Source organism: Opisthocomus hoazin, chromosome 32 (genome assembly GCF_030867145.1).
Source record: "Opisthocomus hoazin isolate bOpiHoa1 chromosome 32, bOpiHoa1.hap1, whole genome shotgun sequence".
In the NCBI taxonomy this organism is placed as follows: domain Eukaryota; kingdom Metazoa; phylum Chordata; class Aves; order Opisthocomiformes; family Opisthocomidae; genus Opisthocomus; species Opisthocomus hoazin.
The window spans coordinates 1,823,253-1,849,675 of record NC_134445.1 but is presented as its reverse complement, the minus strand read 5'-3'; the positions used below and the strand labels follow the sequence as shown (position 1 = coordinate 1,849,675).

General features: G+C 65.0%; 3 protein-coding genes across 4 annotated transcripts; 1 reads left to right on the top strand and 2 right to left on the bottom strand.

Moving 5' to 3' along the window:
* On the bottom strand, window positions 1-4,725 carry SLC39A5 (solute carrier family 39 member 5). Its single transcript, XM_075445739.1, has 11 exons — window positions 4,639-4,725; window positions 3,475-3,859; window positions 3,213-3,387; window positions 2,927-3,101; window positions 1,847-2,016; window positions 1,599-1,736; window positions 1,459-1,519; window positions 1,217-1,381; window positions 867-947; window positions 581-771; window positions 1-509 (listed from the first exon to the last, which is right to left on the bottom strand). Exons 2-11 carry the CDS (start codon window positions 3,822-3,824, stop codon window positions 360-362), a joined length of 1,656 nt encoding a protein of 551 aa, XP_075301854.1. The 5' UTR covers window positions 3,825-3,859; window positions 4,639-4,725; the 3' UTR covers window positions 1-359.
* Window positions 4,726-4,840: 115 nt separating this feature from the next.
* Window positions 4,841-6,446, bottom strand: NABP2 (nucleic acid binding protein 2). The gene is made up of 6 exons (XM_075445742.1): window positions 6,090-6,446; window positions 5,851-5,989; window positions 5,690-5,761; window positions 5,533-5,614; window positions 5,346-5,412; window positions 4,841-5,247 (listed from the first exon to the last, which is right to left on the bottom strand). The coding sequence occupies exons 1-6, from the start codon at window positions 6,166-6,168 to the stop codon at window positions 5,075-5,077; spliced, it is 612 nt and encodes a 203-aa protein (XP_075301857.1). The 5' UTR covers window positions 6,169-6,446; the 3' UTR covers window positions 4,841-5,074.
* Window positions 6,447-6,478: 32 nt separating this feature from the next.
* RNF41 (ring finger protein 41) lies at window positions 6,479-26,383 on the top strand. 2 transcript variants are annotated; one of them, XM_075445741.1, is made up of 10 exons: window positions 6,479-6,891; window positions 8,590-8,770; window positions 15,840-16,042; window positions 16,304-16,457; window positions 16,904-17,109; window positions 20,371-20,483; window positions 23,010-23,281; window positions 24,118-24,253; window positions 24,547-24,650; window positions 25,182-26,383. In XM_075445741.1, the coding sequence occupies exons 6-10, from the start codon at window positions 20,394-20,396 to the stop codon at window positions 25,531-25,533; spliced, it is 954 nt and encodes a 317-aa protein (XP_075301856.1). In that variant the 5' UTR covers window positions 6,479-6,891; window positions 8,590-8,770; window positions 15,840-16,042; window positions 16,304-16,457; window positions 16,904-17,109; window positions 20,371-20,393; the 3' UTR covers window positions 25,534-26,383. The 2 variants fall into 2 exon arrangements, with proteins under 2 accessions (XP_075301856.1, XP_075301855.1); XM_075445740.1 differs by lacking the exons at window positions 15,840-16,042; window positions 16,304-16,457; window positions 16,904-17,109 and having other exon boundaries at window positions 6,483-6,891.
* Window positions 26,384-26,423: the final 40 nt, after the last annotated feature.

Here is a 26,423-nt window from a genome sequence, read left to right as displayed (position 1 = left end):
TTGTGGCTTTGAATCAATTATGTTTATTAAAATGCTATTGCTTCTATATCCTGTTGTCCTTCCTTGGCCGCCGGCTGGTCCGGGGGGAGCGGGGAGATGCACCCGGCGTGCGAGCACCTGCTGCCGGCCCAGCCCGGGGAGCGCTGGGTGCCCCGGGACGGGACACGGAGTGGCGAGGGGACCCCAGGGAGGGGCCAGGGTGCTGAGCCTCGGAGACCCCCGGGGCCGGCGGGTGCTGCCGGTGGTCTCAGAGGAGGGGAGGAGGTCCAGTCCTGGGGGCGCGTTTGGGGGTCCCGCCGTCCTGCCGCCGCAGTTCCAGCTCGGGTCATGGTCGCGGTGCGGGGCCGAGCCCGGGGCGCTCAGGGCTGCAGCCAGGCGCGGAGGCGTCCCTCGGCGAGGGCAATGGCCACCATGACGCCGCTGCCCAGCAGGAACCCCACATTCTGCAGGAGGAAGTGGCCCCAGGGACCCTCGCCGGGACCTTCAGCACCGCGCAGCACCTCAGGGAGCTGGGGCAGAGCGGGGGTCAGCGGGGTGGGGGCGAGACCCAGCACCCTGCTGCCCCCGGCCGCCCCCTTACCATGTCGGCCAGGGCCACGTAGAGGAAGATGCCGGCGGTGGTGGCGAGGACCCAGGGGGTGAGGTGGGCCGCGCTGTGCCCCACGGCCGCCCCTGCCGCCACCCCCAGGCAGGAGAGCAGGGCCGAGACCAGGTTGAGGAGCAGGAGGGCACGGGGGGCTGTGCCCGCCCGCAGCAGCACCGCCAGGTCCCCTGCGCGAGGAGGAGGAGGAGGAAGAGGAGGAAGAGGAGGGTGAGTGCTGGGGGGCTGCAGGGGGCTGTGGCCGGGGCAGGGGGCAGGCACCTACCCAGCTCATGGGGCAGCTCATGGCAGAGCACGGCCAGTGCGGTGCTGAGCCCGCTGGAGAGGCTGTGGGAGAAGGCGGCACCTGCGGGGAGAGGGTCCTTTGCCCTGGACCTGCACAGACCCTGCGCCCCGATGCACCATGCCCCCCTGTCCCCGGGAACCCCTGTCCCCATGCACCCCATCCCTGTGCCCCCCTGTCCCTGTGCCCCCCTGTCCCCATGAACCCCTGAACCTGTGGCCCCCTGGCCCCATGAACCCTGCCCCCATGCCTCCCTGTTCACGTGCCCCCCTGTACCCATGTGCCCCTGTCCCCATGCACGCCTCGTCCCTCCGTCTCCCCGTGCCCCTCACCGATGGCCAGCCCGTCTGTCAGGTTGTGGATCCCGTCCCCTAGCACCACCATCCAGACCACGTCGGTGGCCCCAGGGCTGGGGGGCAGCACAGGGCCGTGGGGGTGGCCGTGGGGTTTGAACTCCAGCTCTGGCTCCGGTGCTGTCAGCTGTCGCAGCTCAGCCCCTGCAGTGGCACGGACGTGGGGTGGGTGCTGGGGCCAGGGGCCGCGGGCGCTGCGGGGTGCGAGGGGGGGGTCCCACCTCCTTGCGAAGGTGCCAGGACCCCCGTGGCCACATCGGGGGTCTCTCCGGGGGAGTGTTCCTGGGGAAGACCGAGGCGTTGGGTGCAAAGCCGGACCTGGTGGCAGCCCCGTGCCCTCCCTGGCGCCCGCGGCTCTCACCGTGGCCCCCCGGCTCCGCCGCAGCGTCCCCAGCAGCAGCTCCACCAGGAAGAGCAGGTAGATGCCCCCCAGCACCGCCAGCCCCTGCAGCACTGCGGCCCCCGGCTCGGCCGCCGTCTCCTGGTGTCTGCCCTGGGCCTGGACGGGGGGGACACGGTGGCTCAGGGCACCCCGACACCCCGCTGCCCCCCGGCACCTCATCCCGCAGCCGTCCCTGGGGGTGGGGGTCCCGGGGCAGGGGTACCTACGTGGGGCCAGAGGTGCAGCAGCGCATCCCCACAGAGTGTCCCCACGGCCAGGGCCACCAGGAAGGCCAGCAGCGAGCGGAAGGAGCTGCGGCTCAGCAGCGGGACAAGGACGACGGCCAGGGCGGAGGGCAGGCTGACGCAGGTGACAGCCAGCAGCCCCCAGCCCAGCGCTGCGGGGGGGGGGGTGAGACGGGCATGGCCGGGGCACAGCCAGGGATGGGGACGCGGGGTGGGGGCTTCGGGGGCGCAGGGATGGGGACCACGGGACCGGGGGAGTGATGGGAACCTGGGGATGGGGGATGCGCATGGGGGACACGCAGGGCTGCAGGGACAGGGTGGTGGGGACACGGGGACCGGACAAGGTGGCGGGGACATGGGGACTGGATGGGGTGGCAGGGACACCGGGACCGGATGGGGTGTCGGGGAAATGGGGACTGGATGGGGTGGTGGGGACACAGGGACTGGACCTTGGGGGGATCTGGGGTGGCAGTGAAGGGACGGGGAGGACCTGGTGATCCAATGCTGGAGGAGCCAGGGACGAGGCTGCAGGGACGGGGTCTGTGGGGACCCACTGATGGGGGACTGGGGGCTTAGGGCGAGCGGCCGTGGGCCCAGACACTGGTGGGGCCAGGGATGGGGATGGAGGGATGGGGGACGCGGGGACCCGACACTGGGGTGTCTGGGGATGGGGACGCAGTGACCAGAGCCCCAGGGACTGGCTGATGGGGCTGCAGGGACAGGGGACATGGGGACCCGATGCCGGGGTGCCTGGGGATGGGGACGCAGTGACTGGAGCCCCAGGGACTGGCTGATGGGGACCCGGGGATGGGGCTCCAGGGATGGGAGACACGTGGACCCTGTGCTGGGGTGCCTGGGGATGGTGACACGGCAACAGGAACCCCAGGGACCGGCTGGTGGGGACCTGGGGATGGGGCTGCAGGGTCAGGGGACATGGGGACCTGACACTGGGGTGCCTGGAGATGGGGACACGGTGACCGGAGCCCCACGGACTGGCTGATGGGGACCTGGGGGCGGGGCTGCAGGGATGGGGTACCCCAGGGTGGGCCGGGGCAGGGGTACCTGGCCCCAGGGGCCCCCCCGGGGGGGGCAGCGGCGGCTCCTCGCCGTGCCGGATGCAGACGCGGGTGTCGATCTGGTGCAGCAGGGCCGGGCAGAGCAGTGTGAACTGCTCCGGCGTCAGCTGCGGCACCGCACCCAGCCCAAAGTGCCCCAGCAGCTGGGTGACGTTCAGGCACTGCGGGGGATGGGGGGCTGCGTGAGCAGGGCGGGGCGCTGGGGGTCCCGGGAGCCCCCCGAGGGGGTCCCAGCGCAAGGCGGGACCCCGCCGCCCCCTGTCCCCGCTCACATCGTCGTGCGGGTGCTCGGCGCTGGAGTGCTCCAAGCCCAGCACCCGCCCCAGCAGGCTCAGCCCGGGCTGCTCGCGCTGGGGGGGCTCGGGGGGGGTCCCAGGGGTGGCCCCGGCACCGGGGGGCTCGGCAGGCGCTGGTGTCGTCCAACTCCTCTCCTGGGCGGGTGGGGGGCTGCGGGAGGCGAGCGCGGCTGAGCCCCCCCGCCGTGGCGGCGGGGCGGGTGTCAGCCCGGCCGCGGCGAGGGTCTGATGGCGTTACCTGCAGGCACGGGCAGGCGGCAGGGCTGTGGGTGCGGGAGGCGGCTCCCAGGCCGCGTGCCGGTGGCGGGGGCCGTCGCGCTGGGCATCGAGCAGGTCGAGGCGGCTGGCGTGGCCCAGCCCCGGCGCGGCGCGGCGCAGCTGCAGCACCTGCACGCGGCCCAGCCCCAGGCTGCCCAGCAGCCGCGCCAGCCCGGCCCAGGGCAGCGTCCCGTTGGCACCGTACTGCCCGAAGAGCTGCTGCAGGTAGTAGCCATGCTCCTGCGCCGCGTCCTCGGGCAGCCGCCCCCCCCCGGCCCCCCCCAGGGCCAGCAGCCCCAGGACGCCCAGGAGCAGCCCTCGGGGGGCCATGGGGCCGGAGCCTGCAGCAGGGGGTCCCGGCGGCACTGGGGGGGGGGGGGTGGGTGGGTGGGGTGTCAGGGTGGGTGCCGTGGGGTGCAGAGCCCAGTGCCCACGGGGCCCTCCCAGGACGTGGGGACCCCCCCGCGCAGCCCCAGGTGTGCCCCCTCCTGCTCCCCCCCTCTCCGCAGAGGTGGCACTGGGGACACGCGTCCCGGCAGCGGGCTCGGATGCACCCCAGGAGCCGTCAGGGCCCCCTGCAGGGACAGGGGACGGGGTGGGGGGGTGTGGGGGTGTGTGCGGTGACTCGTCCTTGAGGGGAGGTTTTGCAACCGGGGCAGCTCTGTGCCGGAGTTAATGTTTCACTGGGCGGGCAGATAACGGCTGCAGCCCCCCCACCCCGAGGCTTGCACCCCCCCCGGCCCCTCCCCCCCCCCAGCCCTGCCTGGCACGGCCGTGCCCCCCAGCTCCCACCCCACACGGCGGGGACTTGGGAGCAGCCCTGCGCCGTGCCGTGACACGCCAAACCGCGCGCGGAATGTCGCGACGGCTGTGGGACCCGGCCCCCCCCCCCCCGCACGTCGGAGCCCCCGGTACCGGGGGGCTGCGGAAATCCCACGATTCCGGGAGCTGGCGCCCCGCTGCCCCCCCTCCACGGCACAAGGTCCCACGGGTGCCCCCACCTTCACCAGAGCCGCCCCCCCCCCCCCCCCCCCCCGCTGAGCTGGGGCTCGCAGACCCCGGCATCACCCCCGGTCGCGGGGGCCCATCGCGGCGGGGGGAACACCGGCATCGCCCCCTGCCCCCCTGCGCCCCCCGCCCTCACCTGGGGGTGCCCCCGCGCGGGGCGGATGGCGGGGCCGCGCTGCTCACCACCCCGTGCCTGTGCCGCGGCCACGCGTCTGCTGCGCCACGCCGGGGGGGCCAAGGGTCAGCGGGCGCTGCCGGGAGGGGCCGTGGGGAGGGCCGAGGGGCTGGGGGGGTCCCGGCCCCCCGCCCCGCGCCAGCCGTGGGCAGAGCAGGCGGAGCAGGCGGGAGCTCACCCTTTATTGACGCCCGGCCCGAGGAGGGTCCGCGGGTTGGGGGCACGGCGGGGGGGGGGCTGCGGGCAGCTCAGCCCCATCCCACCCGGGACCTCCGAGCCCAGTGGGGCAGAGGCAGGGGGGGCGCGGCCGGCCCCCCCCCGGCCCTGGGGGCTGCTCAGGGCCGGGGGGCCCCCCCAGACGGTGGCGGGGGGAGGGGGGGGCAGGGGTCCCGCTGCGTTATCTCTTGCTGCTCCGCCGCGTCTCCTTGCCGTTGGCGACGGGGCCGGGGGGGGGCCCGGGATGGCTGGGCTGGCTGCGGGTGATGCGGCCGCTGGGGGTGTGCGCGGGGGCACTGGGGGGGTGCGGGGGCCCCCCCGGGCTCAGCCCGTTCCCGTTCTGGCTGTCGGGGGCTGGAAGCAGAGCAGAGAGAGGGAGGGGGGGGGGGGGGCTGGGGGCACCCCGTGCCGGAGGGGGGGTGTGGGGTGGGGAGGGGGCTGTGTGCCCGTACCTGGGGGGGCGGTGGGGGGGCCCTGGCTGCCCTGCGACGCGGCTGGACTCGCGCTCTCGTTCTGCGCCTGCGAAAAAGACAGCGATGCTTGGTGTGCCGCCCTCGGGGGGCCATATGGGGGGGGGCTGGCAGTGCCACCGAGACCCCCACCCCCTCCCAGCCCTAAACCCCCACCCCCAAAACTCACTGCCTTGCCCTGCGCCTGCTGTGCCGCGTACTCGGGGTTGGGCTCGCTGAAGTTGGGCACCTCGGAGTAAACCATGCAGAACCTGCGGCAGAGGCGGGCATGGGGGGTCGTGTGGGCCCCCCCCCCGACCCCCCCCGACCCCCCACCCCCTCCTTACTCGCCGATTTTCTGCAGGTCCCCCCCGCGCCCCGTGTAGAGCGTCAGGCAGCCCTTGAAGATGGACGCGTAGCTGGAAGGGAGCAACGGGGGGTCACGGGGGGTCCCCCGGAGGGGGTTCCCCCCCCGGACCCCCCCCTGACTCCTGCGCCCCTCCCGTACCCCTTGGTGAGGCGGATGATGTCCCCGGGCTGGATGAGGTTCCCCACGTCGTCCCACACCGAGATGTTGATGCTCCCGGTCTTGTCGGCCACCTTGCACGTCCGCACCTCGTGCCCGTCCTTCGTCTTCGTCACGCGGCCTGCGGGCGCCGGGGGCTCAGAGGGGCTGCGGGGGGGGCGGGGGGGGGGTGTCGCACCCCGGTGTCGTGTCCATCCCCCCAACCCGGGCCCCGCACCCACCCGTCTCCAGGACGATGAAGATGAGGTTGAGGTTCTTCAGCCCCGGTTTGACGTCCTTCACCAGCGTCTCGGCGCTCATGGCGGCGGCGGGGACACCGAGGACGCTGCCGTCACCCCCCGGCCCCGCACCGGGACCACCGTGGGGTGCCGGGGGGGGAGGAGGGATGGACACCGGGCACGGCACCCCCGGGGATGGGCCTCACGGGGGCCACGGGGCCGGGATCGGGGCCGCCGGGATCGGGGCCGCCGGGGGGCGGCACCCCCGGGGTCGGGGTTAGCGGCGCCGGGAGCGCGGGGCCAGCGGGAGCGCGGGGCCGGGATCGGTCCCGGGGGGTGCTCGGCGCCCTGCCCTCCCGCCCCGCCGGCAGGGGGCGCTCGCAACCCCCCGCCCCGCCGCTGATTGGCGCCTCCCCACCCTCCCCAACTGCACGCGCTGACCTGCCGAAGCGCCGCCACCGCCGCCGCTGGCGCTCCCGGAAGTCGCCGGCCGCCACCCCGGGCAGCCAATCAGAGCGCGGGGGGCGGAGGACGCCCCGCGCCGCCGGCTAATAGCGGTGCGGAGGGGGCGGGCCTCAGGTGGAGATGTGCGCATAAGCCCCGCCTCCTCCCCGCCCCGCGCGGGTTATAGATCCCGCCCCGACCAGCGAGTTCCCGCCTATCGCCGCCTCTTGCTGGCTAGAGCGCCGCTTCCGGCCCGTAGTGGGCGCTTCCGGCGGGGCGGGGGTTGCGTAGCAGCGCGGTGGGGCGGGCGAAGGAGGCCGGAGGAGGCCGCGGCCGCCCCGGAGCCGGCCCGGGCGCAGCGGTGCGTGAGGCCGGGGCCGCGCGGGGGGAGTCGGGCGCTGCTGGTGGGCGGGCGGCGTGGGGGGGGCCTCCGGGGGGTGGCGGGGAGCGGGGCGGGCGGCTGGGTCTCGGGGCAGGGCCTTGGCGGGCCCGGTGCTCGGGGCGGGGGCCCGGTGCTCGGGGCGGGGGGTCCGGCGCGGCTGGGCGGTGGGAGCCGGAGGGGGGTGGGTGGGCGCCGCGGGGCTCCGCCTCCGGCAGCCGCGCGGGGCTCGGCCCGGGGGAGAGGCCCTGGGCTGGGGGCTCCGGTGTCACGGGCGGCCCCGGGCCTGGCGGGCTCCGACCTGCGCGGTGCGGGCGGTGGCGGAGCGGGGGGAGCCCCGCAGGGCTGGGGCTGGCTCCTCCCGGTGGACCGGGGCCGCTCCTCCGCGGGGGGGTCGGGGGAGGGCGGGGGCCGCCCCGGCGGGCGGCCCTTCGCAGCTCCCCGGTAGCGCCCGTCGCTGGTGGCCGAGGCCCGTGGGGCCCGTGCAGGCCCGGTCCAGGGACCCCGACCCCCCCTCCCCGGGCACATCGCGCTGCCCGTTGGCCTGGGGAGCGGGGCAGGCCGGTGGCTCCCCGGGAGCAGGCTGTGCTCCCGGCCGCTTTGCGGCTCAGCCGACGGTGAGCGCTGGGGCTTGGCCGGGGCTCGCCTGGCAGGAAGGGCCCTCGTCTCTTTAACCACGGCATGAGGTGATAGACGTGAGAGTGCCCAAGAATGCAGTGGGTGGGCTGCTCCCTTCCAACGGCCAGAACGCTGCCTGCGGTGCCGTCGCTGCCTGCGGGGCCGTCGTGCCGGTTCACCCGCTGCTGGCATCCGGGGCTGTTTCTGAGCAGTCTCTGTCCCCGTGGCCGAGACCGGCAGGTAAACCCAAAGCAGCTTTTCCCCTTCGGGCTTCCCTGCTGTCAATTTTTGCAACGCTAGAGTGAGCAGAGGAGCTGCAGGAAAAACTTGGATTTGTGTCAGAAGATCTTAGGGTGGCATTTGGGAAGCTATTTTTAGCAGGATTGCATAACTCGGCAGCCCAGACGTTACCTACTGGGCAAACCTTCCTTCCGCAGCACTCAGTGTGCTCCTGCCGGGAACGCCTCTCGTCCCGGCTCCGCTGCCGCCACGCGCAGTGGGGCGAGGCGAGCAGAGCTCCGGCTGAGGGCTGGCCTTCCCCCAGCAGCGTGCTGCGGGGACACAGGGATCGCTGTCTCAGTCGCCTGCAGCCTGTTGGGGAGGCCAGGGTGCGCGAGGGCTCGGAGGCTGGGGGGGGGCTCCGGGGGGACCCTTATTCTGCCCACTTAAATTTAAAAATAAAAGGCGGCAAGGCAGGTTAACTTTCTGTGTTGGAAGATGAGGTGAGGGGCGGTCTGAGCTGTGGCGGTGGCTCTCTTCTCGCAACCAGCTTCGAGCCTTGTCCCCAGGGGAGCGTGTGTCTGCGTCGGGGCGTGCGGGGCTCGTGTCCCGGCGCTCAGGGGTTCTGCGCCGGTGATCCGGCTGTTCAGGAGATCTGCAGAGGCCCTTCAGGAAACGCAGGTTTCGTTTCTGTGTGGCTGATGGCCTGGGTCCATGTGTGGAGGAAGAGAGGTGTCTTCGTGTGGGCCCTGAGAGGGGTCAAGGCCCGGGCACAGCCTTTCACACCTCAGTTTTCACCATGCTTATCTTTTCTTCCCTTTTTTTTTTTTCCCCTGTGACTAGATCTGTGCTGTCTGCCCTTATGACTACCGCGTGGCAGCGGCTCTCGGCCCTTGGAGAATGACGCTTTAAACTGTAGAAGAGGAAGGGGAAAAGATGGGCCATTGGGAGCGTCTCCCTGCAAAGAGTGAACCCAGCCCAGCCCTGTCTCTTTGCTGCCTGGGGAGGAATTCTGCCGTGGAAGGTAAATCGAGCACCTCTCCAGGCTGCGGACGAGTTTCAGTCCTTCCTCCACACACGCGGAGCCTCCGACGCGTGAACAGTTGGAGTTACGTCAGCAGTTCTGTGGGGTGTTGCTTTATACATGCTCTCAGGGCTTTCAGCTGGCTGCTGCCACTGGCTTTGAAGCCTTATTTATCTGAAAACTTTGCTTTCGCTCTGCTGGCAAGAAAGATCTTGGTGTGCTTTGGCAGTCCCCCGCTGCAGCTGACCGTGCAACACATGCGGCTCCGCTCACAGCTTGTAGCCGGCAGATCTGCCTCGATCGCCGCTCGGAGATCCCAGCCTGCTCTTCATGGCGCTGTGCAGGTTCACAGCGAGGGACCCAGCCCTCGCTCTAAAGCTGTTAAAGAACCTTTGTTGTAAATGGGTGTCTACAGGGAAATAGCAAGATCTTCCTTGAATTTCAGAGGTTTAATATAAATCTTGCCAAACTGGCTTAAAAACTGCCCCTGCCTGATTTCCCTATCTCATTTCACTTGATGCTCTAGAAGGGCAGACACGGGAATTCCCAGAGTGCTCTCAAAAGAGCGAGGTTGCCTGTCACTGGCAGGGAAAGTGCTTTGTTAACGAAACCCACTGATGAATCTAGGGTGCTGGGAAGGCACCCGAAAGGCTGCAGAGACAGCTGGAGGCAGCGCGGAGTGAGGGTTGGACGGAGCCGTAGGTACGGGCGAGCCGTGAGCTGTGCTGCTCAGCGGTCAGTCCCTGCCTGTGTCACTCGCTGAGCAGCCAGCGTGGAGGCTGGCCCACTGCGGGGCTTCGCAGCTCCTGTGGGCTCCTCGCTGCGCAAAACGGCGGACGCTGCTTACTGAGCAGCATCCGTGCTGCCCTGCTGTCAGGATGGGGTTGTTCACCGGGTCTAGAGAGACCCCTCACATCCAAGTGCTTTGGGCTGGAGCCAAAAAGCTTTTTGGTCTTCGTTTGTTAGGATTTCCACGTGGCAGCTGGTCTGGGCTTGCCTGGCACCACGGTAGTGCCGGTAGTCGAAGGTGAGTCTGAGCGGGAGCGTGGAGACTCAGCCGACCTGTGAGGACCCAGGTTCTGCCCCAGGGAGTTTGGGGGGCTGGGAGCTCCTGGGGTGCAGCTCCCAGGCGTCCTTCTGCCTGCCAGGCCTGCCCTTCGGTGGCAGGTACTGCAGCGCATGTCTGCCCCTGCGCAAAGGAGCCGCCCGGCGTGGTTCCCTCTGGGATGAGGCACACGGTGGGGTTAGGAGGGGACGGGCTGCTGGTGAGTGGGCATGCGGGGTGCTGTTCGTAACCTCCTGTCTGTGTTCAGACATTCTGCTGGCTGTGGTTCACATCTGCTGCTTCTGGGGGAGGAAAAACCCCGAGCACAAACTAGTTTAACTTCAGATTTAGGCTTTTTGTTTTCTTTGTGTCTTGACGCCGTAAGAAACGACCGAGGGAGTGAAAGGCTGGGCAGAGCTGGGTGAAGCTCCGCTGTGCAGTTCCAGCAGGGTCCCAGCTGTTAACAAGGGGCTTGTTCCACTTGTCTAATGAGGGGAAGCCTGCCCTGCAGACCCTCGCATCCTCTGCTTCGTAACTGTGAATGCCCTCCAGGAGCCACTTCCCGTGGGTGCAGGGCCTGGCCCACGTGCGAGGCCCCAGCCTGGTCGGAGCCTGCCGGTGCCTCTGCCGCCGCGGATGGGGAGCGTGCAGCCCCCGGCAGCGGCCTGGGGTCCTGCAACACCTTCCATCTGCCCGTGGATGCACTGCGGGCTGTGGCAGCGTGCTGCGCCGCGTTCCTCCGTGCTCTCAGGGGTTGTGGGAGGTGTTGGAGCTCAGCGACAGCTGGGGAGGGCAGCCGGTGTCCTGAGTGGATTTTAGTGGGACAGGACCTCGTTGAGGTCCTGGCGGGCAGGAGCTGTTGCAGGCAGAGCTTGGGCAAAATGAAGAGTCTTTGCGGTGTTGAAATGCAGCGAGTGGAAGAACATTGAGCTCGTAGCAGGAAGAACAAAACCCAGAATGTGTGTTTCCGCCTGGATCTTGAACGTTTCCCTTCTGATAAACCTGGGCACAGGAGCCAGAGGCTTGGCAGCTGCGGTTCTGTGTGCGATGCCCGGAGCGAGCGTAGCGCCGTTGCCGCGGGCAGTGGGTGACGGGGACAGCCCTCGTGTGCCAGGAGGGTTGCGGGCAGGGTCTCTCCTGGCGCCGCAGCCGCTGCCAGGCAGGTGAGTGCGTGGCCGGGCAGGAGATGAGGCATGGGCGTAGCATCCCCCTCCTCTTGGAACACTTTTGGAGGACATCCTGCTGTCTGGTGGAGATCTGCCCCAAGGTTTCCTTCCCCAGCACCGGAGCGGTGCTGACCTTTGAGTGTTCTCCCAGTTATCCCCATGTTGTTGCCTCTCTGTGGGGTTTCGTGTTCTTTCTGCCCCGTTGGCCGTCCTGCCCGAGGCATCAAAGCCCCTTTGCAGCGCTGTCGATTGAATTCCTGAGCTCTGGAAGGGCTTGGTCTGAGGAAAGTACAGAAGCGAAGCAGCAGGAGTTGGGCGGGCAGCTCAGCTGCTCCGGGTCAGGCCACCCTGTCAGAGTGTCTGAGCAAAGAACAGGACCTGGATATTCCCAAAACAACGTGTGGGTTTTATTTTTTTCCCCAGAAGTCATTGCCATGGCTTAGCAACCTGCAGCCCCAAGCTGCGTTCCCTGAGCTGCTTTCGGCTGCGAAGCAGAGGCTTGCAGTCAGCTGCGAGTCCTGGTTTCTGCCTTTCGTGGGGCTGGAGGACTTGAGGCAGCGCCAAGGACTTGGCAGCCCGGGAAATCTTGTCATGTTCCTCGCCGGCTGGAGGTGAGGGTGGCTGGAGCAGAGCAGGGGCTGGGTCTGGTCTGTGGTCGTTGCTTCTGCTCGTCCCATGGCTCTGGAAGAGAGCTGCCGTTGCAGTTTTCCGGCTGTGGAGTTGGGGTTGGGATAGATAAAAGCTGTCTCGTGCCAAGCACGCGCCAGCGAGCAGGCTGTGCTGGAGGGGAGGGATGGGGCAGCGCGGGGCTCTGCCCGGACTGCTCAGCTTGCCGTTTCAGGTGAGCTCTGCCCAGGCCCCTGTGGGTGCACCCCCCTGTTAGACCCTCCCCTGCTTCTGTAGGTGCAGAGGTGACGCTGGGTGTGCTGAGCTGCTCTGCTTTCAGCAGCCACCTCGAGGAGCTTCCCAAAGATGTCTTTTCCTTCCTTGCTTTCTTCAGGTGGCTGACTTCCCCAGCGACCCGTTCTGCCTCCAGCCTCTTTCACTTCAATCCTTTTAACACATTACAGGTTTGGAAAACAGGAAGAGTTTGTTGGGTCCCGGCTGGGAGAGATCACGGGCCGGCTGTGCTTTCTTAGTACCGGCAGCGTTGTCTCGTGTTGTGGGATTCTGAGGCGCTGCCAGCGCTGGGCGCGATGCCCGTAGGTGTTCCCAGGGCTATCGGCCGGCCTTCACAGATCCCGAGGAGCTCTCCAGAGGAAGGAGCGGCCTTGCTGGGTGGCCGAGCCTGCGAGCCTGGCTCTGCAGGGGTTAAGCAATCAGAGCTCTTCCCTGTGTTGTTTGTCCTTCCACCAGCTACCCTGACGATCTTGAACATGGGCAGGGCCTCGCCACTGGTGTGTTTTCCTCCTATTATACAACCGAGAAGAATTGTTTAACCCTGCTTTCCTTTTGATCTCGTTTGCCTGGGTGTACTGGGGCAGGAGTTTCCTTTGGCTTGTGAAGGGCCTGTTAGAAAAAGGGATTTTTATTTTTGTTCCTTTGGAACGTTTTCCTCTCTGGGAGTGAGCTAATGTCAAACAGAAGATCAACACTGGGGGAAAAAATCTTTGTGGAAAGAGCTGTAAGATTTGTACTCTCAATGCTTTTGGCTTTTAATTAGCAAATAATGAGTAATGTTTTTATGTGTTTTGCCTGTAACCTCTTGAATCAAAATAGCGTGTACTAAAACTTTGTGGATTGCAGTCAGTCGTTCCTGGAGTCTCTGCTGGCTGGTTGGAGCACTCTGCAGCAGCGCCTCGGCCGAGGAGAGCCTCGGGCCTGGGGATATCGATTGCCCCGGCTGTGGGCACGCTGGATCCCCGGGTTTTGTTCCTGCCGAAGGATGCGCGCATCGGAGAAGGAATGCGCTGGTGTCACCGCTGTTTCAAAATGAGTGCATTAGCTCAGCAGTGATGTCGGGGCGGGTGGTAACCCTTGGAGGGATTAGTGAGCAAGAATCATGATGCTAGTTCGTGTCGGATAGTCGTCAAACCCAGCTCCTCGGTGCAGTTGTTCCCTCTGAGCCTGGAGCACGGCTCTGCCGTGGTACCAGTCCCTGTGCAGGGTGCAGCAGGTCGTGCTGCGGGGGGGCAGAGCACAGAGGCTTGCCGGGCTCGTCCCCAGAGCGGGAGCTGCTGTGGGGATTGCTTTGCTGGCTCTTCTGCAACTGGGGTGTAAATTACTCTGAATTGCTGTCTGCTTCCTGGGTATGTGCAGCAGCAATTAGAGACCCTGCGTGGTGACGCTGGAGAGGAGCGAAGGAGCTGCGTTTCGGTGGAGGCTGTTGGAGTGGCTGATCGATTTTTTTTTTTTTTTTTTTTTTTTGGTGGGGAGGGAGTGCTGCTGCTCCCTGGTGTCATTAGTGGGGTGGTTAATTATGCACATGCCAAGCAGCCGGTGGTTGCTGGTGGCGTGCATGCAGGCAGAACTGGTTTGTTGTATCTGCTGCTCTTCACCAGTTCCTCTTGATGGAGGAGCTGAAGTCGGGCAGGTGAAGCGACTAGCCCGGCCTGTGGACCAGCACTCTCCTCTGCGCCAGCGATTTGGAAGCTCGGGGCCTGCAGATGGCTCAAATGCATGCAGAAATTCCTGGGAAGACCACGAAACCACGCAGGCTCGTTCCACACACGCAGGCGAGCCAGATGCCAACAGAGTGGGAGAAGCAAAGGAATAGGCAGAGCAGCGCCACGAATCTGGTGCTGCAGCCACGGAGCTGCCTCTGCGACCTCGCCGGCAGTGCTGAGCAGGAGACGGTGCGTGGCTGCGCCCGGGGACCGCCCATGCTGGGTGGGCTCCGGACCCTGCTCGGTTTTGGTGCTGGCATTTGGATTCAGACCCGCTCTGTCGAGCAGCGTGACACAGACAGGTGCAGGGTGTAACTTTGTACCAGAAAAGCCAAGGTGATTATCACAAGGACCAGGGAGGTCTGACCTGAGTCAAGGCTGTAAGTGTGGTGGCTTGGAAGGGTCTGGCACGGCCGGGTAACTCCCAGCCCTGTGCCTTGATGGGGGTATGACCCTGGACCGAGGAGCCGGGGGGATGCGGCAGCCGGACCTGCTGCTGTTCCGTCTCCAGAGAAGCCACAGGACGTACGTAGTGCTGGCCCTTCCTTCTGTTAAATCCTGGTGGGGGCTGTGTCTGAGCAGAGAGCTCGTAGCCCCAGATTAGGGCAGAGTTTGGGTTTGTGCTCGGCCTGCATGCCAGCAAGTGCCCGCTTTGGTTCCCTGCCAGGCCCGGCAGCATGGGGAGGTTGCTGCGGCCAGGAGTGCCCAGCGCGTGCTGGGCTGGTTCCTGCCCCGCTGTGCTGCCTGGCTCAGAAACTGGACAGCTAGGTCAGGCAGAGGGACTCCTGCCCAGCTTTAGATTATGCTGCATGTTCGGATTCAATATTGTTCTTGTTAATCGTGTGCCAGACCGCTCTCCCTTTCCTGTGTGACACTGGGGGCCAGTCCTGGCACCAGCTGGTGGGTCCCCAGCGCCCGACTGCCGGCAGGCTCTGACCCGGGGCCGGGTGGCTGTGTGCTGGGTGCTCGTCATGAGCAAGGGGCTTACAGGGGCCCAGCACGTTCATTGCAGCTGCTGCCGGCGCTGCGCTCTGCAGTGCACGGGCGGCTGATGCCGGGGTCGGGCTGGAGGGCCGGCGAGCCGTCACTGGGGCTTGGCGAGCTGCCCGGCTGGGCCGCTCGCTGGAGAGCACCAGACTGTCACCACGCTGCACGCTGACTGTCGCCGGGCTGGTGTGTCCTCTGCTGCGTCACCAAGCCAGTGCTGGCTGCTGGTGGGAGGATTTCCTGTGAGACTTCCGTCGTGTCAGGTCAGTCAGGAGCCGCTTTAAAGCTGCGAGGCACAGACGTGGGCACAGCTTCAACCCGGATGTCTCCTCCGTCTCCAGTCTGCTTGTCAGCCCAGAGATCTGGCTGAGCAGAGCCCAGTCACCTGCGTCCTGGCGCCAGCCCTGGTCCTCTCCGCGCAGCCGCCTCACCTGGGCTGGGTGACAGAGCCTGGCAGATGCCTTCAGCAAGGCGCTTCGGCCAACGTCAGCCCCTGCAGAGCCCCTGCCCTCCCTTCCAGGTACCGACAGGGCAGCTTCTGCTGTGCAGCTCTGTCCCTGCTCCTCTGCCGTCCCACTGGCCGTGCCGGCAGCCTCTTTCCTTGGCGTGGCCTGGGCTGCTGGGAGCGAAGGCCATGCGAAATGGATGCAGATCCTGGGGGCTGGGAGCCAGTTGCTGTAAGACTTTGACTACTTCAAGCTTCTGGGTCTCTTTTTCCTCCCCCTGGAAACTTTCCAGCGGCAGCAAGAACTGCTTCAGAAACCGTGCAGCCCCCCCAAGATGTTATGTATTTACTCACAGCGGGGAGATGGAGACGACAAATCATGGTGCCCCAGAACACACACACAGTGCAAACCAGTGAGAAGATCGCTGGTGTCCTGGCTCCCATGCTGGGCTTGAACTGCTACAGAGCAGACCCTCTTGCATCCATATGTTGTTTTCTCTCCCTTTCCTCCCCTCCCCCTGGCTTTCTGGTTTCAATTCTATTTCTTTTGGCTCACGAAGCTGATGAAATTAGGGAAGATTATTAAAAACACCATTGCTCACCGAACAGGTTTCTTCCGAGCTGTCCCAGCTGCGAAGCGGCTCTGGTGCCTGTTGGCAACACTTATATTGGAAGTAATGAGAAAATGGTGTCGTCTTTCCTTGAGAACCAGGCGAGGCCTGACGCTGGAGACTTCCAGCACAGGCTAATGAAGTTTGATTTGTTGTTGTGTTTTTGTCATGTTTTAAGGTATTCTGTCTGGCCTTCTGTATTTCCACAGGAGGGGTGGGCTTCCCTGGCGAGCTGGCAGCTGCGTGGATGGCTGCCGAAAGAAGGACGGGCAGTGGAGCTGGCAGGCGCTGCCGGGGGCTTATGTCCCCGGGAGGAGCTGGACACCTTTGTGTCTGAACACAGGGCCCTGGGCTGGTCGCAGCTCTGCATCCGGTCCTTGGTTCTGCTCACCGCTGTGCTCTGACTTCTCAGGTGCATTTTTTACTGTGTGTTGGGGAGGTTCTGCGTTTGGCTCTGTTCCCGTGATTATGTTGTTCTTGCTGTTGTCATTTGTTGTTTGCCTCGGGCCAGGTCGGTTTGTCTGGGTGAGCTGAGAGTCGTCCCTGTTACCTCTTCTGTGTGGGCCGGTGTCTCATTTAAACCCCGGCCTTCTCGCGCTCTGGGTGGCTGGGGGCCTGGAGAGTTCTGTAGCCAGCACAGGGTTTGCCTGGGTGAAATCTGCTTCTCTTCCAGCACTGCTGTCTGCCTCTGCGCCGGTCCTTGCTCGTGTTGCTCACGCTTGTCGGCTCCTGGGAGTGAGTCAGTGTCCCCCGACAGCAACACGCTGCTCGGTGGCACAGTGGAGGAGTCTGTTCCTGCCCCGGGACCCGCAGCCGACAGCACACTGGTAAGATCTCGTGGGAGATGCTGCTTTCCCAGCAAAGCTGCCTAGGGCCAGGCCCCTTCCCAGTGCCTCTGGATCCTTGCCCGGTGTGCTTGTCACCCAAAACAGCTGTTGGTGGAGGAGCGCTGGCTGTGTGGGTGAGCAGGAGCCTGGCGAGCTCCTGGTGAGTCAGCCTCCTGCGCTGGTGGAGCAGGAGCTCCTCCGGAGCCGGAGGATGCTGGCTGGCTCCGCAGGCTGTGCCTGGAGCAGTTGAGCAGGCACAAAGCTTGGCTCAGCTGCAGAGTCTGGGATCCAGCAGCTCGAACATATGGTGGCGAAAAGGAGGGAACATGCGAACATGTGCTTTGGGGGCCATGGAACAAATCCACGGGCTCCCATGCAGACATTTTTTTTTTTCCCAAGGAGGAGGGGGAGCTTTTTTAAGCCATTAATTTTCCTTTTGTCTACAGAAGAAATTTTCTGAGCAATCGAATTTTCCTCTGGGGGCAGGAACGGTTAGTTATCGTGCTGGAAGACAGCGCATTATTACCACGGAAATTGTATCTGTGTGGCTGCTGTGAACATGAAAGACGGGGAGATACGCTGTGGGTCAGAGGAGGCCCAGCCTCGCGCGCTGTGACCCTGCGGAGGTGACGAGGAGCCTCGGGAGGCGGAGGTGAGCTCACACCAGGCAGCTGAGCGAAGCCGCTTTCTGCCCAAGATTTGGAGTGAAACCGCCATGCGTTTGCTGTGTAGGAATGAATGCCCCGTGACCAGAGTCGGGGGAGTCGACAGTGATGGTCTGCTGTGACTTTTCAGATCTCCTGTTGGCGTACGTAAGTGGCAGGTTTGTGGGGGGGACAGAAGAGCAGCGCAAGTCGGGGCTGGAGATGAGATGAGACGCTGGGGCATCCCCGCCGTGAGGATGTGACTGCTCTCGCTGCTGCGCTGCTCTAACCAGCTGCAGAGCAAGCTGTTGCCTTCTGCTTTCCTCTCCTCTGCTTCCCCAAGGGCTTATTAGGAACCTTTGTCTCACTGGTGGATGCTGAGGAGGCTTTGGGTGAGGGTAGGAGTGTCGAAGTGCTTTTGACTTGTTAATTGCTGATGGGCTCTGATAGCGTAAAGCCCTTGTTGCTATGTAGATCTCCTCTGTGTTGAGCAGCAGTGCAGGTGCTCGAAGTCCCCAGGCCAAGAAGATGACAATCTGCAAAGATGAGGCAGGAGCCTGATGACAAGGGGAGTGGGAAAAAGTGACTTATCCCAGGTTTTCTCTGTAGCTTGGGCTAAAGCCCAGTCGTGTGACTGGCCCCTGATCCATGCGAGCTGTCCCCTCTCCCTGCCCAGCCCGAGGGAGGCTGGCGGTGTGGCGGTCGAAGCCGTGCGCATTTGGGGAGGGCAGGATTGGGAAGCTCGTTCGCTTCAGTTGAGTAGAATCGGAGGTGGCAGCTGCTGGTTACTGAAGAAGCAGGTCCCTGTGGCAGTGGGTCTGTCTGGGTTCCTGCTCAGTTGTCACTCCCCTCCGTTGTGTCTTGCCCGTGTTGCAGCTGGTTTGGCTCTGCTTCACCCCGGTGTCTGAGTGCCTCTGCGAGCCCTTCCAGGAAAGGTATTTTCTAAGCTCTTTGTGTTTGGTTCAGCAGATGATGGATCCCTGCAGCCTGTGAATCATCGCTCGTGCTAAGTAGCGCTGCGCAAGTAGGTCTTGCTTGTATTAGCGATGCGATACCTTCTTTGGGGCCATCCCGCAGATTGCGGAGCCCAGGGAGGAGTGAGCGTATCCAGTGTCCTGCGGGGCCGGGCCATTAATTCACCTCTGGCTCTAGCAGGAGGGAGGCTGGGTTGCCAGCTGTGTCTCACTGGAGCATTTGCAGACACTTTCAGCTCTCCTGTTTCTGCTTCATGATAGCAGCGGGGTGCTCCCCGCTTCAGCGTGCTGGCAGAGCCGTGCAGACGAGCTCTGGCAGACAGGGGAACAGCTGGGTCGAGGAGCGAGAGGAATTCGGAGGCGCTCGGACTCACGCAGGTGCTGAAGTTTTTCTGGAGGAAGGTTGGATGTGGCTTCTGTTTGACAGATGGCAAGGCTGGCTTTCAGCACCTGTGTGCTGCCCTCCGCTCGGCTCTTCCCTGAGTGGAAGTGAAGACGTTCGGTGCCTTGCCCAGCTGTTGCTGGAGGGTGATGTTGGAAGCAGAAGATGAAGAAAGAGTTGCTAGGGAGTGGGGTTCTGAAGTGGTGCCCAGTGCAGTTCCGCTTTGATGCCTGAGTGCCCGTGCGGGTGCTGCTGTGTCTGCCGAGCAGGAGGAGAGGGCAGGCCGTCTGGGGAGCTGCTCACACACCGAGACACTGTAAGACACCGGGCATGGAGCAGCAGAGAAGGTCGGAGCAGTGCCAGCTGCAAAGCGAAGCCGCGCTGTGGTGGGGGGCCGGCCGGCTGCATGGGTGCTGTGGCTCGGCTGGCAGCCAGGAGCTGCTGCGCTGGGTCCTGCACACCCATATTTGCCCTTCCCGTTGGTGTGAACGTGTCGGAGGTGCTGAGGCTTGCAGTGCGAGTGGCTCGGAAAGGGATGGGAAGGAATTTGGGTCCCTACCCCGTGGAGGAGAGCGGCATCTGTCCAAAGGCATGGGAAGGTTTACGAACAGCCGATCCTGGTTGCTCGGAGATCCATTCTCCCTCCAGCCTGCAGCCGTTAATCTTGTTATCTCAATTGCAAACTCTGACACAGGGACTTTCCCCACCCCAGCCTCCATCAGAGGAGTCTTTTGTCTGTGCCTGCTCTGTGGAGGCAAGGAATCTGTCTGCGCGTGGAGCTGATTTATTGTCTGACTTCCACGGTGCCCAGCAAGACTGAAGTCCCTCCCTGCTGCCCTTTGGCTTGGGGAGGGTCCCAAGTGCCAGCCATGAAGCAACTGCATTACCTGCCGGCTCCCGTTCTGTCCATCCATCGCCTCTCCTTCACTGCTCTAGCTGAGCAGACGCTGTGGCTTCCACAGCCAGCCCTGCTTGGGCCGTCTGTCCGGAGCCAGAGTTCTTCCGCTGCGCGACGTGGCTGGGGAGGTGCATGGTGTTGGGCGAGTCGGCCGAGGTGCTCCTGGCGTTGGCGCAGCCGGCGTGCTGTCATGCCGTGGTCTCATCGCTGCGAGGACGGTGGTTTCGGAGCCTCGTGCAGGTCCTCATGCCCTCGCGCACCTCCCGTCCCTCCTGGCTCCTGTTTGTGTTTGGGGCGGGGACTCGCTGTCTGCAGCCAAGGGCAGTGTGGGTCTGTTTGGCCACGGCGGTTCATCGCCGGCTTTGATGTCAGCGAGAAGGGGAGAGGAGGAGCTGGCTCTTCAGGGACAAGCCTCAGAGGAACCAGTAACTGCCGGTGTGCCGGGGCAGAGCTCAAGGTCAGCCTCTGGCAGAGCATGTAAGGAGCTGGTGAACGTGTTACCTGGGAGTGGGGAGGGATGGGGACTTGGGGCCTGGGGGGCCGCTGGCCCCAGGGAAGGAGCTGGTTCCTCTGCAGCTGATGCGGCAAGGCTGGCCGGTGCCTGGCTGCACCCCAGGACAACGGTCCCCGGCGCACATCCCGCTGCTCAGCCCACAGCACGGGGTCTGCTCGTTAGAGGTGCCCCTGTGCTGTCCTCTCCTCAACAAACCACACAGAACTGCGCAAAAAACAACCAGCAAGTAGAAAAATTGCAGCAGGAGTAGTAATAACCGTGTGTGGGAGAGAAGCAAGGCCACAGCGTGTCAGAGCGGAGGGGCAATTCAGCACAGACGGGCTGGGACAGCTTCCCCCGTGTGCTGCGAGCTCCAGCCGTGTCTGCGGCTGCCCCAGCGCCCGGAGTGGGAGGAGAGGGCAGAAATCTGGGGCCGGGACGTTGTGAGGGCCGGGACCTGCTCTGTCCAGGTGTCCTGGGATGCGTGACTGCTCCTGACCACTCTGCTTTTTCGCTCCGCAGGGTTCTGGTGTCGGTGATGAGCGATGGGGTATGATGTAGCACGTTTTCAGGGGGATGTTGATGAAGACCTTATATGCCCCATCTGCAGCGGCGTCCTGGAGGAGCCGGTTCAGGTAGGTTTCCATCTGAGCAATGACTGTGGCTACTGAAATCCCCCGATGGCAGCTCCAGACTTCTAGATGTCTTGATCAGATGGTGGGCACCACGCACAGCGTGTGCGTTAGGTGAGCTCAGTGGATTCTTGACTTTCCTACTGCTGGCTTAAGGCAACAGCATGGGTAAGGGAGCAGCACCGGGGGTGAAAGTCTGCGCTGGTGTGAGTTCTGCTGGAAAAGAACTGGAGTTCTGGGCCTGGGGGATGTCCTGGGGTCAGCGAGGAGGTGGGAGGAAGGGGTAAGCCTGTGCTGGACAGGTTTCCCTCACCCTTTCGTTCCTTACTCCCTTCTTGCCTCTTGGTACCAAAGCTCAGCTGCCTGCCAGTGATGCTGTCGCAAGGCAGAGATGGCGGCAGCCATGCTAAGATCTGTCCCTTGCTTCTGGCTTCACGCTTGGCTGATGCTCACTGCTTCCTCCGCGCTGCAGAGCTGATCTGTTTGCCTTGCTGTCGGGAGCCTGGCTGGGTGCTCTGCTCCTCTCCTGCCCCCAGATGCGGCTCAGAGGACGGACAGAGCTGGTGCCAGCACCCTGCCCTGCTGGGCCCAGCACAGCCGCGTTGCCGGCCGGATCCTCCGGCTCATGCAGCCGCTTGGGGCAGGAGGGTGTGCACGGGAAGCTGCTGCTGCTTCCGTGCCTTGCCCTGCTCACTGCACAGCGGAAAGGCTGGTGGCTGGGGCTTTCCTGTGAGCTCGGCTCGCTGGGCCCTTCCAGCGCAGGGTGGAAGCACTGCCTGCTCTCGCTGCAGGGTCTGGATGCTGCGGGAGGCTTCCTCCGTGGGCTGAGCTGCGGCCGTGTGCTGGGCAGCTCAGTGCCTCTGCCTAAATCCAGCTCCATCTGAAATAAAAGGGCTTAAAATGAAACTGAGCTCATCTGAAAAGTGTGCATAATTATTGCAGTTTCATTGCTTAATAATGAGCTGCAGCACAAAAGCTGTGCCCTGGGCTGTGCTGGCACACTGCCCGCCGGGCTGGGGGCTGTAGCCCACCCTGTGCTAGCGGGCCAGGGGTGCGTTGAGCTGCACTCTGTGCTTAAAACCGTGCACTGATCTGTTACATCCAGCAAGCTTTGGTTTTAAAGTCTGTCAAATGTGAACACGATCACAGGCCCTCACCCAGAAGAGAGGGAAAGTCGCAGCTTTCTTACGGAGGTTTATTTAAATCTCCTGGGAACGTGATATCACCAACTCCCCTGTTCCCAGGCTTTTTTTTTCTCGGGCGTGTTTAGCAGCCTGTCTCTTGGATCCCAGCCCTCCCGTTCTGCCAGTGCTGCAGTGACGGGAGCTGCAGCTCGGCTTGAGCCTTGGTTTGAAGGGACCACATTCCTGAGGCCCCTGTCCTTGTTCCTCCCTGCAGCGAGGTCCCTCTGCCTGGCCCAGGCAGGGCCACCTCCCTTGACATCTCGGGGGGCTCAGGGCTGCGTCCAGCCCCAGGATTTCGGTGTCTCTGGGGCCTGTTCCTGTGTCACGGGCATGGAGTGACCCTCTGTGTGCATTAGCCAGTGAAACTGCTGTGGTTTCTGTCTCATCCCCAGTCTGCATTGGTGACCCTGGGGTACCCCAGTCCCTCCACTGCAGTGGGGGGGGGGCAGGGGCTTGAGAGGCTGAAGCGGCACAGGGAGCCCGGCATGTGCTGCCTCGCCTGGCCCCGGCTCCGTGGTGCTGGGCTGCTCGGCTCCAGCTGCGTTGCCACAGGGGCTGCACTGAAGCTCCCCAGATGGTCCTGCAGCTTGCCCAGGGGAGTCCCAATTCAGCGGACGTCCTGCGCTCGCCGTTTGCCTGCGTCAGCTGGTGCGAGGCAGCCTGCAAGGCACCGTGCGCTGGGGGAGCAGCTTGGAAATGGGGCTTCGCCCTGAACGCGCCGGACCCTCCTGCAACGCTGGGTTTCGGCTCTGTGGAGGAAAGCTCCATGTTGTCCAGAGAGCTGGCGTCTGTCCAGTCCCTGTCCCTACTCTGAATACTCTTTCAACTGCAGTCTGAGAGCAGGAGCAGAGCCCAGCTGTGTAAATACAGTGAAGTAATGTTCTGATCTGCCCTGGAAAAATGGTTAAATTTGGCATCCCGCTCTGTCTTGCCCCCTCAGCCCGTCCGGGAGGCGGCAGTACCCGCAGGGTCCGCACCCTGTCCCAGGGAGCCGGGCGGTTCGCAAGTCACCACGTGTCGGGGGCAAGCGAGTGCCTTGGTGGGGCTGGGCACCCGAATTAGAGCCGGAGGGGGGACTGCGTGGCAGCGGTGAAGGTGCCGTGTGTGGCTCTGGTCATTACAGGGCTGGCTTTTGGCATCGCGTTCCCCTGCGTGGGCTTCGTGCCTGCTTGTGCAATGGGGGAGCCTTTGCCCTCTGCTCCCCTCCCCCAGGGCAGCAGCGGCTGCCGTGCTCCTCTCGAGCACCGGGAGCCTTTCCCGGGCCGAGACCGTCCTCCACACGCGAGCCAGCAAACGCTTCCCACCGGGCCTGAGTAACGCGCGGCTGTGCTCTGCCCCCCTGCAGGCTCCCCACTGCGAGCACGCCTTCTGCAATGCCTGCATCACCCAGTGGTTCTCCCAGCAGCAGACGTGCCCCGTGGACCGCAGCGTTGTGACGGTCGCCCACCTCCGCCCCGTCCCGCGGATCATGCGTAATATGCTCTCGAAGCTGCAGATCACTTGCGACAACGCTGTTTTCGGCTGTACGGCAGTTGTGCGCCTGGACAACCTGATGTCTCACCTCAACGACTGCGAGCACAATCCCAAGCGCCCGGTGACTTGCGAGCAGGGCTGCGGGTGAGGATGACCGTGGCGGCTCTGCCACGGAGGGCGGGTAGAGCGGGGGCTACAGGCTTGGGGAAGGAGCCCAGGGTTCGGAGCCTGGCACCCCATTGCCCCTGGGTGCGGAGCTCCGGGGATCGCAGGGCTGTGAAGGCCGTGGTGCTGCAGAAAGGGTTGTGAAGGAGCTGGAGTCAAACCCATTTCTTCTTAAACTCGGTTCAAAGCCCCTGGCTCCTTAGCTCGTTGCTGGGGCTTGGGTGTCAGTTGGCTGCTAGAAGTGGGGCGCTGGAGCCTTCGTGAATCCACCCAGAGCCATTCCAGCCCCCTGGGACAAGTTGCAGCATGAGTCCTGCTCCCTCCTATGTGCTGCCGGGAGCAGAGGGTGGTGGTCTGGCCTTGGCACTTGAGCGCTTGGTGCCGATGCCCTTCCCACTGGCGTGCTGTAAGCAGCCACGGTGACTGGCTGTTGGCCTGGGGACTGTCGGAGGCTGGATCAGGCCCGTGGGCTACCTGGTGCTGAGCCCTGATGGCTCCGGAAGAGGAAGCTCCTCATTGCCTGCTGACTTGGAGGTGGTTTGTTCCCGCAGCCCTCCCGCAGACACTTGGCGGGGCAGAGGCCTTCCTGTGCCCGTCGGAGGTCGCGGCGCTGGGCAGCCCTGCGCCCGTCGGAGGTCGCGGTGCTGGGCAGCCCTGCGCCCGTCGGAGGTCGCGGTGCTGGGCTGCCCGGGCCTCTTGGCAAGTGCTCCGAGACTGGACGTGTTCTGGAGGCTGCTCGCGTGCTGATGCCGAGTGCTCTGCTCTGTGATGTTCCCTAATGCGGGGCCTCCACCTTTTCCTGTGATGCTCTGCAGCTTGGAGATGCCCAAAGATGAGCTGCCAAACCACAACTGCATCAAGCATCTGCGGTCCGTAGTGCAGCAGCAGCAGACGAGGATCGCCGAGCTGGAGAAGACCTCGGCGGAGCACAAGCACCAACTGGCTGAGCAGGTGGGCCCGGGCGTGCGAGCGGCGGTCTCGCAGCGGGGTCTCGCGGGGAGGGTCAGTCTGGCCTGTATGGGCACCAAGCACCACGAAGGCTTTGTGGGCGAGGAAAGCGGCTGCAGGGCGGCCCGAGAGGGGCTCTGCGGCCGTTCTGCGCCCGTCGCCCAGCCGCTGGGTTGGTAGCTGAGCCGACGGGCAGCAACGTGCCGCTGCCGGCAGCGTCGCTGGGGCTGGTCCCCGGGCGTCTAGCCGCCGCGCTGGCTGCGCATTGCAAGCCCCCGGTGTCCTGCCTGTTGCAGAAGCGGGACATTCAGCTGCTGAAGGCCTACATGCGCGCCATCCGCAGCGTCAACCCCAACCTGCAGAACCTGGAGGAGACCATCGAGTACAACGAAATCCTGGAGTAAGTGCTGGTGCTTGTGCTGGTTGGGGAGGAGCTGGGGAGCCCTGTGTCGGGTGCCAGTGACGCTGGGAGTCTGGAGCGAAGGCTGGCAATTGGATTTGAGAGGGGCTGAAGTGCCCTCAGAGGCAAAGGCACAGCTTGAGAAGAAAATGCTGCACGGAAGGGGGCCACTGCAGGATGTTTGCGCTGGGCAGCGGCACGTGAGCCGCGTGCACAATGGGTTCGGGGCATTTTCGTTCTTCCACCTGCATCCTGCCCACCCACAGGAAGCTGCCACATCCCGTCCTCCTCGTGAGAGGCCGGAGGAGGTAGCTTCGGCTTGCCCTTTCTTCCGCTCACTCTGGGCAGGGAGTAGCAGGGCTGGTGCCGCTGCCGGGTCGTGTCGGGGGGTGAAGCAGGGGAGGGCTGGGTGGGAAGCAGAGGCACCCCCCGGTCCAGCTGGGCTCCCCAGCGCGGAGCAGACTGGCTCCTCCGTTGCGGTGGGGCCCCCCGAAGCTGCCCATGCTGACCACGTTCCCCCTCCGTCTCCAGGTGGGTGAACTCCCTGCAGCCGGCCCGGGTGACGCGGTGGGGCGGGATGATCTCCACGCCGGACGCGGTGCTGCAGGCCGTCATCAAGCGCTCGCTGGTGGAGAGCGGCTGCCCCACGTCCATCATCAATGAGCTGATCGAGAACGCCCACGAGCGGAACTGGCCCCAGGGCCTGGCCACGCTGGAGACCCGCCAGATGAACCGGCGGTACTATGAGAACTACGTGGCCAAGCGCATCCCCGGCAAGCAGGCCGTGGTGGTGATGGCCTGCGAGAACCAGCACATGGGCGAGGACATGGTGCTGGAGCCGGGGCTGGTGATGATATTTGCACACGGAGTGGAGGAGATCTGAAGACTGCGCAGGAGAAACGCTCCGTGCTGGCGAGGGAGAGGAGGGGGACGGGGCGGAGGTGGAGGCTGGGAGCAGCCAGTCGAGACTGCGACGTTCCCGAGTCCCTGATGCGGTTTTCCTCGGGTGCTGTCCCCTCGCAGCACCGGCGTCCTGGCTGAAACAATTAAACCCCCCGGTCAGCACTCCGTGGCCCGGCGGCGAGCACCGTGCGCAGCCGCGGCCCTGCTCGAAGGCTTTCGAGGCGAGGAGGAGCAGGCGCTGCGCCGTGTGCCCGACGCCTCCGAGCCCGCCCGCGCCGCTGTGCCAGTGCCTCGGCCAAGCCTGGGTCCGGCTCGGCTCGCTGCGGGCTGACCCGGCGGCCCCGCGACTCCGGGCTGAGTCCTCCCTGGGCCTTCCCTCACGCTCTGGACTTCCCACCTTGCCCTCCGGCAGCCCTCTGCCGCTGTCTCACCAAGCTTTGCCTCCCACCACCCGCCCCTGCGGCCGCTTCCCCTCCTGTGGGCTGGGGAAGGGGCTTGGCCGAGGGGTCCCTGGCCTGGGCGCTGCCCCTCGCGCCCTGCCCAAGCCCTGGTGCCGAACTGGCCGTGGACGAGCCCCGGCGATGCCGTGGGCCTGGGCCTTCCCTGCGCAGGGGCTTGGTGTGGGGACGGCTGCCCCCCGCCACCCCCCCCCCCCTCTGTGCATGCCCCAGCCCCGCGCCCCCCAGGCCGCAGCCCCCGGGCCTCCCCCTAGCCCCGTTCTGCCGCGCCATTGCCGGTATTCGGCTCCGCTTCCCCTGCCACGCCTGTCCCCGACGCCCCGGCCCATGGCTCTGTATTGTGGTTTTGTACTTTTTTTTGGCCTTTTCTTCTTTTTATTCCCCCTTTCTATGTTATTTCTGACGCGCTGCG

What these genes read in the sequence shown, in the direction of transcription:
- RNF41 (XM_075445741.1), top strand. Translation starts at nt 20,394, where the DNA reads ATGGGGTATGATGTAGCACGTTTTCAGGGGGATGTTGATGAAGACCTT. An exon ending in ACTTGCGAGCAGGGCTGCGG is followed by an intron (nt 23,282 to 24,117) that starts GTGAGGATGACC and finishes GATGCTCTGCAG; the next exon opens with CTTGGAGATGCCCAAAGATG. An exon ending in AGCACCAACTGGCTGAGCAG is followed by an intron (nt 24,254 to 24,546) that starts GTGGGCCCGGGC and finishes TGCCTGTTGCAG; the next exon opens with AAGCGGGACATTCAGCTGCT.
- NABP2 (XM_075445742.1), bottom strand. Translation starts at nt 6,168, where the DNA reads ATGAGCGCCGAGACGCTGGTGAAGGACGTCAAACCGGGGCTGAAGAAC. An exon ending in CTTCATCGTCCTGGAGACGG is followed by an intron (nt 5,990 to 6,089) that starts GTGGGTGCGGGG and finishes CGGCGCCCGCAG; the next exon opens with GCCGCGTGACGAAGACGAAG. An exon ending in AGCAGGCGCAGGGCAAGGCA is followed by an intron (nt 5,413 to 5,532) that starts GTGAGTTTTGGG and finishes TCTTTTTCGCAG; the next exon opens with GCGCAGAACGAGAGCGCGAG.
- SLC39A5 (XM_075445739.1), bottom strand. Translation starts at nt 3,824, where the DNA reads ATGGCCCCCCGAGGGCTGCTCCTGGGCGTCCTGGGGCTGCTGGCCCTG. An exon ending in CCGCCTGCCCGTGCCTGCAG is followed by an intron (nt 3,388 to 3,474) that starts GTAACGCCATCA and finishes CGCCTCCCGCAG; the next exon opens with CCCCCCACCCGCCCAGGAGA. An exon ending in GGCGGAGCCGGGGGGCCACG is followed by an intron (nt 1,520 to 1,598) that starts GTGAGAGCCGCG and finishes GGTCTTCCCCAG; the next exon opens with GAACACTCCCCCGGAGAGAC.